Source organism: Pavona decussata, unplaced genomic scaffold (assembly GCF_977016875.1).
Source record: "Pavona decussata unplaced genomic scaffold, jaPavDecu1.1 SCAFFOLD_253, whole genome shotgun sequence".
NCBI lineage: Eukaryota > Metazoa > Cnidaria > Anthozoa > Scleractinia > Agariciidae > Pavona > Pavona decussata.
This window is the reverse complement of record NW_028145656.1, coordinates 829,428-841,434: the sequence shown is the minus strand read 5'-3', so window position 1 is coordinate 841,434 and position 12,007 is coordinate 829,428. Positions and strand designations below refer to the sequence as shown.

At 35.9% G+C, this 12,007-nt stretch overlaps 2 protein-coding genes and 2 long non-coding RNA genes across 9 annotated transcripts in view; 2 read left to right on the top strand and 2 right to left on the bottom strand.

Moving 5' to 3' along the window:
• LOC146456933 (spliceosome-associated protein CWC27 homolog) overlaps window positions 1-4,381 on the bottom strand; it is a 157,353-nt gene extending 152,972 nt beyond the window's left edge. For 3 of the 5 annotated variants that reach the window (XR_014858669.1, XR_014858670.1, XM_085092514.1), the window contains exons 1-4: window positions 4,268-4,374; window positions 2,500-2,635; window positions 1,621-1,662; window positions 735-766 (exon numbers count right to left, since the gene is read on the bottom strand). Coding sequence is in view for 2 of the 5 variants with exons in the window: in XM_085092514.1 (XP_084948640.1) it covers window positions 735-766; window positions 1,621-1,662; window positions 2,500-2,635; window positions 4,268-4,309 (252 nt within the window). In the remaining 3 variants the exon portion in view is untranslated. Of the gene's footprint in view, window positions 1-734; window positions 767-1,620; window positions 1,663-2,499; window positions 2,636-4,267 lie in introns of all 5 variants that reach the window. The other 2 variants (XR_014858671.1, XM_085092515.1) reach the window with 1 other exon arrangement.
• The window catches only part of LOC146456930 (uncharacterized), a 57,900-nt gene that overhangs the window by 30,646 nt on the left and 15,247 nt on the right, over window positions 1-12,007 (top strand). The window lies entirely within an intron of this gene.
• LOC146456931 (uncharacterized) overlaps window positions 1-12,007 on the bottom strand; it is a 79,636-nt gene that overhangs the window by 62,855 nt on the left and 4,774 nt on the right. The gene's annotated exons all lie outside the window — the stretch shown is intronic.
• LOC146456932 (uncharacterized) lies at window positions 4,481-6,507 on the top strand. The gene is made up of 2 exons (XR_014858683.1): window positions 4,481-4,829; window positions 5,899-6,507. It is a non-coding gene; the product is annotated as an uncharacterized LOC146456932 (long non-coding RNA).

Genomic DNA, 12,007 nt, shown 5'->3' with positions numbered 1-12,007 from the left:
TTAAATATTAAATAAATATTAATATGTTTAGTTATTTTCCTCCGACATACACAGCCACTATAATAAAGCTAACTGATTTTTTTTGTTGACACTGTCAATTTTTCCAATTTTATCCAACACTATGTGTAAATTGTTTAACAGCTTGGCAAAAACCAGTTGGTAGTTTGGGACTTACAGTGTAGGACTCTTTGGAAGTGAAGGCCTGAGAATTTTTAACCCTTTAATCCCCAAGAGTGCCAACTGGTACGTAAAGCCATAACTCTGTCAATACTTGACAGATTGCTATGACTTTTTCACACCAAGATGGTCTTGTGAAGATCTACTCATTAATTAAAAAGGAGAAAATCTTAACCCCAGGTCCCATATGTGATATGGTTGACCACCCCCATAACTTTTCAACTTTTTTCTCCTAGAAGTTGTGGGTCTTAATAAAAGACATGTTGAGAACTGCAAAATAAGCTATAGTTTAGGGGTAAACCTAATATACACAAGGATTGGGACGTTTTTGAACTTTTAAATTTTTACGTTTTAAGGCCATTTATCTCAAAGCTACAACTTTTCTCATTTATAATTGTATCAGCTATGAAATACACTCACGAGTAGCTTTAACATGGTATATTATCCATGGACATTGGGAAAAAATTATGTCGTTTTGCCTTAGGGGTTAAAGGGTTAAACAATAAATATTTTATTATAACACATTATTTTTATTAATTGTTATTCACTAAACTCACCTTGAATGGCTGGCCATAAATGGATTCTCCACCTGAAAAAAAAAAGGAAAAATAAGAAAAAAACTGCAATCTTTAAAAAGTCAGTAATCTTAAGGCTGATGCAGCAGGTCCAACTTTTGCTTACGGTTGTCGCATGCCATTTCTGTAGCACGTACTGTTCATATCATACAAAAAAATCGTACACAACTCTTGTCATTCAACATTGTCTTCCCTTAATTTTTTTTTCAAAAATCCTACGCTATTTTACATGTTGCATACAACAAGTTGCAAGTTTGATTAAGGACGTTGCCTACTATTGTTACTGCACATACGTTCTGCGCATCTTGTGATACTCGGGTTTCCTATGGGTGGTGCCTACTAATACAGGGATATTTTTGCGCGGTTTAAAACTATGTGGAGAAAGCAGAACTTAGCAAGTGCTCTTAGTTTCCAAAAAGAAATAAGGGGTAACCATGCATTTTTCAGAGATAATAAAGCTTAAATTTGGAAGAAAATGCCATACATTGCTTTGTATTTTACTGTTTTTTAGAATAATTGTTGCTTAATTATCTCTAAAAAATGCATGGTTACCCCCAATTTTCTTTTTTGATTCCAATAGCCCTTGCTAAGACCTGCTTTTCCCGCAGAGTCATTAACCGTGCAAAAATACTTCAGTATTAGTAGGCACCGTCCTTAACATGAAACAATTTGTATTGTAAGCTTGTTGTCAAGATGTGGCATACAACAAAGTTGTATTATAACATTCCAGTTGAAAGTAGTATCGCCCTTCCCCAGCAAACTCCAGAAAGGAAACATTTCCATGAAGACTAACAATCTTTAATTTGACGTGACTCGGCCCAGATGATAAATAAGAATAAATAATCTTGAAGAACATTTTCTCACTCACCCATTCCTGTACCGGTTGGGTCGCCACCTTGAACACAAAACCCTAAAATGGACAAGAGCCGGAAATTTGAGCTTGTATGTGTCAAATTGTCAAATAATTTGTTCTTTCAGCTTTATTGGTCAATTAATTAATTAATTAATTAATTAATTAATAAACAGCAAATTATAAATAGGAGAGAAAGAAATATGAAAAGAAAGACCAAAAGGGTTAGCGCGAACGGGATATGATACGTCCCATGCGAGGCACAACCCCAACCTAAGAAAAATTGAGTAAAAATGAATTTATATATTCATTATTTATATCTCATCATTTATACTCATTTATCATGAGTGTGAGTTTATTTATGTCTTAGTATAATCTTAGAAGAGTTTTATGAAGATAGACTTATGAAATTTCATAATTTGCGTATTGAATTTTTGGATAATTTGCAATTTCTTCCTGTTTATTCATGAGAAATCGCTAATAATTCTTCCTCAAGGAAATCATTTCACAATCAATTAAAGCAAGTAACACACTCGGACACCAACCCGATGGCTATGCCATGCTGATGAGGCCTAACAAGGCCGAAACAGCTGTCCCTGACTGCCACTGCCCACGTGATATGGCTGTGTGCATGCGTAAGGTACTGGCCAGGCCGTGACTTGGTGTCCAAGTGTGTCACTCACTTTATTTGATTGTCTTATTGAATCATTTCACGTTTTTCTCCAGGTGCTCTAAGAACAATTTCAAGTTAAAAAAGAGGTTCTTTGTTAAATATCTGAGTACTTACAACCAAGATACTGTATACGGCAAAATCTCTGTGACAGACTGTGCACCTTTAAACAGCTTAAAGTTTAAAAGACCAATAGAAAGTAGCCTGAAATGCACAATAATTCTTACCCTTGACAACCCTGTGGAAAATGGTACCATCGTAATAACCCTCCAAGCAGAGTTGGATAAAATTTCTGCAAGCTTTAGGAGCCTCTTTTGACCACAACTCAATGTCGATTTCCCCACATGTTGTGGAAAGGAGGACCTGTGATAAACAAAAACAAAAAAACATCAGACCGGGTAATGATGAACATTACAGCAACATTCTGACAGATTCCACAGCCCGTTGGGGATGGGGAGGGGAGGAAGTAAACCCTTTTATTAAAAACTGGATCATTGTATAATAGAATAATTCCAGGCCACAGTATGAGACGTTAATTACCCTGGCCAAGAAATAGTGACCAGAATTGTGTTCTGGTTGTTCTTGTAAAGAGAAATCAGCAAGATCTAGTAATTTTCTTGTTTTGAGAATGATGAATTAATCAGTAAGTGACACAGGCATACTCAGAAAAAAATCCGAGTGCTCCTATCAGGAGTCAAACCTAAGACCTTCCAATTACTAGTTCGGATGCTCTATCACTGAGCTACAGGAGACTCGTGGGAGCTATTAGGTCATTAAACTAGGTTTGTCTTTTATGATTGTTTAAAAGAATTTTCTTGTTGGATAAGATGATTATAGCCAACTTGGCACTACACAATTTGTTGACCAACTATCATTTCATATCCAATGCATGCTTGTGGAATAATGAATTTTTATTGTTAAATACATTGACGCTATTTAGACTATTTAGGTATGCGCACCCCCCAAATGACTGGGTTTTGGTGGTTTAGATCTGAAAAGCAGCATTAATAGTATCTAGTCTATGGAATTCTATAAATCTTGCAATTTGATTAATTCTGGCAGCAGTCCAATATTTTTCAATAATGTCCACAGACCCGGGTTGATTGGTTGCAAGACCTGGGCCTTGTTTTCTTGCAAAAATAATGTTATTCACCAGCCTATGTCAGTCTATACTGGGAAAAACTGTGCCCTCTGTCTTGACTTAGGAGAGTCCTTAGATATGTTTGTATTGTGATAACCAGTTTGTAGGCCAAAGTAGAGCAAATTAAGAGATAATTCTATTCTAAGGCCTATGATCAGGGCTGTCAACTCTCCCGGATAATCCAGGAGACTCCAGATTTTGAACCGTATCTCACGGTCTCCATATTTATGTCTGTAATCTCCCGGATAATTTTCCTGAAGTTTGCTATTTGTCTTCGACTTGATTTTCCAACAATAAAATCTCAAATGTTGAGCGTTGTTTGAGCCACTGTTTCATTGACTGAGAAGAATCATGTAACCCCCCCCCCCCCCCCACCTCCCCCCACTGAAGCCATTAATTAAGCCTTGATGCAATGCCCCTGTAAGGCGCTTTGTTGTTGCTGGCAGGGAAGTCCAATTCTCCATATTTGAAGATGTGGGAGGTTGACAGCCCTGCCAGATCAATGCAGTAACATGCATGTTCTTGTCATTTTGCATTGTAACCTGCAGGAAAAATTGCACTGTGGAACAGAGCAGCTTTAGCACACAATTTTCCTAATAATTTTAAACTGGCATCAATGTGTTTCTTATGGTAAATATTAAATTGAAGCAGTAATATATACGAGTTCTGACCCATTTGCTTTATTTCAAAAACTTCCCTTTGGATGCTGTACCTCGATCAGCGTGGTTTGCAGAGGTATTTTAAAAACTTAAATCCGCTGATCGAAAGTTGGTGCTGCATGTGGCTTTGTGTTTCTCTGTGTTTTAAAATTCCCCCAATAATTACTTGCACAGTTAGATTGAAACATATCTTACCTTTCCATTTGTGGGTGGTTCCTGAATGTATATGTTGCTCATAATTTGAAAGATTCGCTATAGTTCGTTGTTGATAAAAGCTCCAGTCGATCTTTTTCTTGACCGAATGTTCCAAAACAGGACAGCGGCTTTGTTCCTCCACGCAGTCGCACTCACGGTCGTATTCAAACATCCAAAATGACGGGTTGAGAAAAGATAACATCGGCCTAAGGGAGGTGACGTCATCGGGTTATTCTTCGGAGCAGCCACGAACCGAGATCCGATTATACCGGAAATTAACCTGCATTCACTCTCTTTCAGTAGTAATGGCGGACGACGTCGGGGAAATATAGACTTCGAACGTTTGTTAGGATTAGTTATGGTAGAATACAGAGTTCTTTCTACTTTCGTTTCTCGGCGTCTGAACACTGACCTCAAGGATTTTACGTTCGATTTGTGGAAGAAACGTGGAACTATGAAAACAGTCAAGATTTGCTCAGGTAACATCGACCTACGGGAGGCTAACATCGACCTAAAGGAGGTTAACATCGGCCTACGGGAGGTTAACATCGACCTAAGGGAGGTACGTTTTACAGCACCACGTTTGTATCGTATGTGCTATACTGGCACAATCGTACACATGGAAAGCTTATTTGCAAGCATTAAAACTTACAATCTTGCAGGAGCTTTTCTAATCATTGACCTGAGTGTGATTTCATTAATTTTATTACCAACTCATAACATCCACCTACAGGAGGTTAACATCTACCTAAGGGAGGTACAGTGGCTTACAGTGTATATTTTATAACTTATGTATCATAAAAGTCAATTCATAGGCATAGAAGCTTACTCTCTAGCAGGGAAACTTGGGATCATAAGGAGCTTTTCTATCATTGACTTGAATTTCATAATTTTCATTTTTACCAACTCATAACATCCGCCTATAGGAGGTAAACATCTACCTAAGGGAGGTTATGGTATTATAATAAGGAAGGATGGACTTGAAGAAAGCTTACGAATCTTAAGGGGCTTTTGCATTTCGTGTACATGCCGTTTTAGAATAAATTTATTTATAAAGAATTATTATTATTATTATTATTATTATTATTATTATTATTATTATTATTATTATTATTATTATTATTATTATTTGAAAAGCTTTTTAATCTCACTAGAATGAGATTAATGAGAGTTTTCTCATTTTTTTATTTACACTCATAACATGGAATATAATATATTATTATCAATATTATTTTTTGGCAACACACTGACCTATGCTGGGCCATTTATATTCATCTAATGAAACAATTTTACAGCTATAAAGATTTGCTGTGAGAGGTGTTATGGGTTTAAATAGAAAAAATGCAGGTGCATTAAAATAGCATAATAGCTGTTATGATGATTAAAGGCAATTGTTTTCTTGTTGTTGTCATTTTTTCTTGGTTTACCCCATCAACCTGTAATTTCCACATTAAATTTTGCTAGAAGTGACTGTTTATGACTGTTGAAATGATAGATCATTTTTAAAAATATAACCCTTAATATGTCAGAATTTATTTTAATTTAATTTGTGATCACTTACAAGAGGTTTGACTGTTTGACTGCTTACTACAGTACATTAACAATATTGGTTTTAATTTATTTCTTTTCAGAATGCAATACTTAAACTGTGCAGACCGCTGAAGAAACTGCTACTTCAAAGACACCTATGACTCATCAATTCCTCAAAAGACATTGTGTACAACAGATGTTGTTGAACTGTTATTGTCAAGCTTGACCTCTCGTCATGTGGCAAAATTATGTAAAATTTGATATTCAAGTTTGTAGGGTTAATTGACGGAGGATCCTCCCATATAATGATGGATTGGATGCAAATGGTCATAATTTTGTTCCTCTCTGGCAGGAAATTGTGTAGATTGGTATATATGTACCACTTAGAGTGCAAAGATACAAAATGACCAACATTTTTAAGTAATGTTTAATTGGAAGGGAGATTCTTAGTCCTTTCTAGAACTTAAGGATGGTGCCTACTATTGTTACTGCGCATACGTTCTGTGCATCTGGAGATACTCGGGTTTCCTATGGGTGGTGCCTACTATTACAGGGATATTTTTGCGCACTTTAAAACTACGCGGAGAAAGCAGAACTTAGCAAGTGATTTTGGTATCCAAAAAGAAAATTGGGGGGAAATCATGCATTTTTCAGAGATAATAAAGCGTCAATTTGGAAAAAAGCGCCATACATTGCTTTGTATGTTGCTGCTTTTTAGAATAATATTGTTGCTTGGTTATCTCTAAAAAATGCGTGGTTACAACCAATTTCCTTAAATTTGGCTTTCAATACCCGCTGCCAAGATCTGTTTTTCCCGCATAGTGATAAACCGTGCAAAAATACTTCGCTATTAGTCGGCACCGTCCTTAAGCAGTTGTGAAAAGAAATCCCAAAAAAATAACTGAGGGTCTTTCTTCTACTTAATCTTTCACCTGATATTGAAATGTATCTTTCAGATATCCATATTCAATTACAGTTATGGTAGCTAACCTTTATGGCTATTGGGTCAAAAAGATATGACATAAAGAGCTATTATTTTGTAAGTCAACAAATCTGTACCTCAAGTTAAGGTCAAAATGAAATTGAGCCATGCCATGAACCTTTGAGTGTGCTTTTCAAAAGATCCAAATGACCACCCCTAAATGTTTTCATTTTCATGTTTTAAGCTCATGACGTGTCATTTGTTATCAAGTAAGCTCTATGCTTCAAAATATGGGTGGAACTTTTTCATGAGTTGGAGAACAAGTCAAATTTGAACAAAAAATAAAAGCCTTGTCCCCCCCCCCCCCCCACCTCCCACATGGCATTTGACCATGTACCATGCCTGGGAAGAAGGGAATTGAATTTGGCTGGGGTAGAGAAATTGAACTGAATTTACTCTGTACCTTTGGCATTGGAGAATTTGGACTTTTCTCTTTTTTTTTTCTTCTGTTTGAATACAATAATTATTGAACAACTGAGACAATATAATATATAATGCTCTTTATTCATAATAATAGTACAAGAGAGTGCATGGTGATAAGTAATACCTGTAAATCGATATTGAGATGCCGAAGCCGGGGGCTTATATGGCACAATTCATACAGGAGATTGGTCAAAATGGTGCAATTACTTTACAGTTTACATATAAATAAATAAATAAATAAATAAATAAATAAATAGACAAATATTAATGTTAATAATAGTGGTGATAATAATAATAATAATAATAATAATAATAATAATAATAATAATAATGATAATAATAATAATAACTTAAATGAAAAAAAATTAAATAAATAACAAATAAAATATTAAATTAAGCTAAGCCGTGTATACGAGAGTTCAAAAGGACATGAATTCACAATTTGATTGGAAGTAATCTCTAAGTTTTTGTCTACAATTCGAGATAGTAAGTAAATTACCTAAATCAAGAGGGTTGTCATTCCAAATTTGAGGGCCTTGTGCATGAAGTGCAAAAGCCCCTTAAAATTCATAAGCTTTCTTCAAGTCAATTCTTCCCTATTATAATACATACTTGCATGGTGCTATAAACATCATGACCTCCCTCAGGTAGATGTTTACCTCCTGTATACGCAGGTGGAATTGTTATCACTTGGTAAAAATAAAATGAAATTCAAGTCAATGATAAAAAAGCTCCTTATGATCCCAAGTTTCCCTGCTGAAGAGTAAGCTTCTATGCATATGAATTGAGTACACAATGTCTTTTGTGGAATTAATGAGTCATAGGTGTCTTTGAAGTAGCTGTTTCTTCAGCGGTCTGTGCAGTTTAAGTATTGCATTCTGAAAAGAAATAAAATAAAACCAATATTGTTAATGCACTGTAGTAAGCAATGAGAGAGTAATGTACAATAGTCTTTTAAGGTTTCATAACATTCTCTCTGACAATCAGTATGGTTTTTGCAAGCATCACTCCACGGCTAGCGCTTATGCTCTTACTTGTTTATATGACAAAATCTCTTCCGCCATTGACAATAAGGAATGCACAGTTGGTATTTTTATAGACTTGTCCAAGGCCTTTGACAACGTTGATCATAACATTTTGATTTCGAAATTAGAGCATTATGGTGTTCGTGGCACTTCACTTAGAGGGTTCGAAAGCTATCTAAGCAATAGACAACAATATGTGGAATTTAATGGTGTCAGTTCGGAGTCTTGCGAAATTAAGTGCGGGGTGCCTCAGGGTTCTATACTAGGTCCCCTACTCTTTCTACTCTATATAAATGGTCTGTGTAACGTGTCAAAGGTCGTGGATTTTATTCTTTTTGCAGATGATACAAACATATTTTTCTCCCACAAAGATTTTAACTTGCTTCCTGGAATCTTGAATTCTGAAATGCTTAAATTAACTCAATGGTGTCGAGCAAACAAGCTGTCCATTAACTTTAAAAAAATCAAATTTTATGGTTTTTAGACCACCCCAAAGGAGGAAAACACTTGATATATCTATTCAAATGACAACAATGCAATTGAACGTGTGAAAGAGACAGTATTTTTAGGTGTTATCCTCAATGAGCATTTGTCATGGAAGCCTCACATTCTTAGTGTTTCTAGAAAAATATCAAAATCAATAGGTATTATTTATAAGTCTAGTTTTTGCCTTCCCAAAACCTCCTTACACTCCTTGTACTATAGTCTAGTTTACCCTTACTTAATTTACTGTGTTTCTGTGTGGGGATCAACATATCAGTCTAATTTAAATCGGATTATTGTTCTGCAAAAGAAGATAATCAGAATAATATCTAAAGTTTCTTTTGATGCTCATACTGGTGTTCTTTTTAAAGAACAGGAGATTTTAAAATTCTCTGACATTTATTTATACCAAATAGGTAAATTTTTGTATCTTTTTAAAAGAAGCTTACTTCCAAATTATTTTCGCGATATGTTTACTCTTGCAAGCCAGATACATTCTTATAATACAAGAAATTCCAACCTTTTCTATAAATAGGATAGAATAGGAATTCCAGTGGAATCCACGGGGTGGCTCTTCCATCCACTGTTTCCAGGTCGAATTGGAATTTGGAAATGTTGGTTTTTGTGGAGGGAGGAAAACCGGAGTACCCGGAGAAAAACCCTCCGAGCAGGGACAAGAACCAACAACAAACTCAACCCACACATGACGCCGAGCGCCGAGACCGGGAATCGAACCCGGGCCACATTGGTGGGAGGCGAGTGCTCTCACCACTGCGCCATCCCTGCTCCCACATATACCTTATACCTTCTATATACCTTATTGTCGAACTAATCTTCGAAAATTCTCAATTCGGTTTCAAGGTCCTATGCTTTTCAACTCGCTTAGTCGTGAAATTCAAAACAGTGAAAGTATCAGTTTGGCAAAAGACTTAGAAAATTCCTTCTTTCTAAGTTAAATCGACTCTTTGTTGAGCTTATACACACCTTTTTCTTTTTTTTTTCTTCTTTTAAAAAAAAATTAATTGGAATTTTCATTCAGTACCATTAACTTATATGGTTTATCCTATAGTTCCAGGACGCCTATAGTTAATAAGCCCCAGGCTTCTATATAGGCTTCCTAGCCTTTAACACATTTCATCTTGTAAATAGTTTAGTAGGAATATTGTGTATCATCTTTAATGTATTTATGTTGTATTTTTTGGTTAATGGCAAATAAAAAATGAAGCAGTCAAACAGTCAAACCTCTTGTAAGTCAGATCACAAATCAAATTAAAATAAATTCTGACATATTAAGGGTTATATTTTTTAAAAATGATCTATCATTTCTACAGTCATAAACAGTCACTTCTAGCAAAATTTAATGTGGAAATTACAGGTTGATGGGGTCAACCAAGAAAAAAATGACAACAACAAGAAAACAATTGCCTTTCACTGTATTCCATGTTATGAGTGTAAATAAAAAATGAGAAAACTCTCATTTATCTCATTCTAGTGAGATTAAAAGGCTTTTCAAATAGTAATAATAATAATAATAATAATTATTATTATTATTATTTATAAATAAATTTATTCTAAAACGGCATGTACAAGAAATGCAAAAGCCCCTTAAGATTCGTAAGCTTTCTTCAAGTCCATTCTTCCTTATTACAATACCATAACCTCCCTTAGGTAGATGTTTACCTCCTATAGGCGGATGTTATGAGTTGGTAAAAATGAAAATTATGAAATTTAAGTCAATGATAGAAAAGCTCCTTATGGTCCCAAGTTTCCCTGCTAGAGAGTAAGTTTCTATGCCTATGAATTGACTTTTGTAATACATAAGTTATAAAATGTACACTGTGAGCCACTGTACCTCCCTTAGGTAGATGTTAACCTCCTGTACGTGGATGTTATGAGTTGGCAATAAATGAAATGACACTCAGGTCAATGATTAGAAAAGCTCTTGCAAGATTGTAAGTTTTAATGCTTGCAAATAAGCTTTCCATGTGTACGATTGTGCCAGTATAACACATACGATACAAACGTGGTGCTATAAAACGTACCTCCCTTAGGTCGATGTTAACCTCCCGTAGGCCGATGTTACCTGAGCAAATCTTTTTTTTTTGTCATAGTTCCACGTTTCTTCCACAAATCGAACGTAAAATCCTTGAGGTCAGTGTTCAGACGCCGAGAAACGAAAGTAGAAAGAACTCTGTATTCTACCATAACGAATCCTAACAAACGTTCGAAGTCTTTATTTCCCCGACGCCGTCCGCCATTACTACTGAAAGAGAGTGAATGCAGGTCAATTTCCGGTATAATCGGATCTCGGTTCGTGGCTGCTCCGAAGAATAACCTGATGACGTCACCTCCCTTAGGCCGATGTTATCTTTTCTCAACCAAAATGACGGCGATTATCGGGTGTGGAAAATCAGGAATCTGGAATACCGGAAAGTTGGAATGTGAGAAAACCAGTAACGCGGTAATGGTTACCATATCCCTCAGAAATGCAGTTGGCCTTACCACCTTACTGTAGGAATGATGGTAATAAAATTATCGTTTTGTTTTAATAAGTAAATTACTGTATTTTTAGTGCCTGCATGCTGGGACTGGATTGCTGGAAATGCCTCGCTACTTCTTTGTTGATAAAAACTCTTGTTGATCTTTTTTCGATCAAAGCTTTTTCTAAACAGGACTGCTTCCCTATGCAGTTTTGAAACAAATCCGTTTGAATCAAATATTTCAAGATGGCAGCTATTAGTCATATGGAAAAGCTAGAAAAATTATCTGGCTGGATTCGTCTTATTGGAATGCAAGAAAATCCAAACACTGAGATTCTTTTGATTTACATTTACCCGAGAAATCCAGTTGGCATTACCACAAAAATAATGATGAGAACAGAATGGGTCTTGCCAATGCCATCCTTAATTAGCACCCACTCAACAAACAAACTCAACCCACATATGACGTCAACACCAGGAATCAAACCCGGGCCACATTGGTGGGGGGGGGGGGGGTGGGGGGAGTACTCTCACCACGGCACCATCACTGCGCCCCAAATGAGACAATTAAGGGAGCAATCAAATCATGGTGAGGTAGTTTTCCAATTAGTTCTTTCCAATCGATAAAAGAGAACTATACCGGATGTAATCAGCCTTTTGCTACCATTTACAGTTTTTGGTTTGAACCCAAGAGTCATTGTCATAAGTACGAAAATAATAATCATCCGGGTGAATGTAATCCTGAGAAGGACTGTTTGGGATGACTTTGACTGAGGTTTCAACAACCTGGGCGGAAGTCATCTTCAGAGTCAATTAA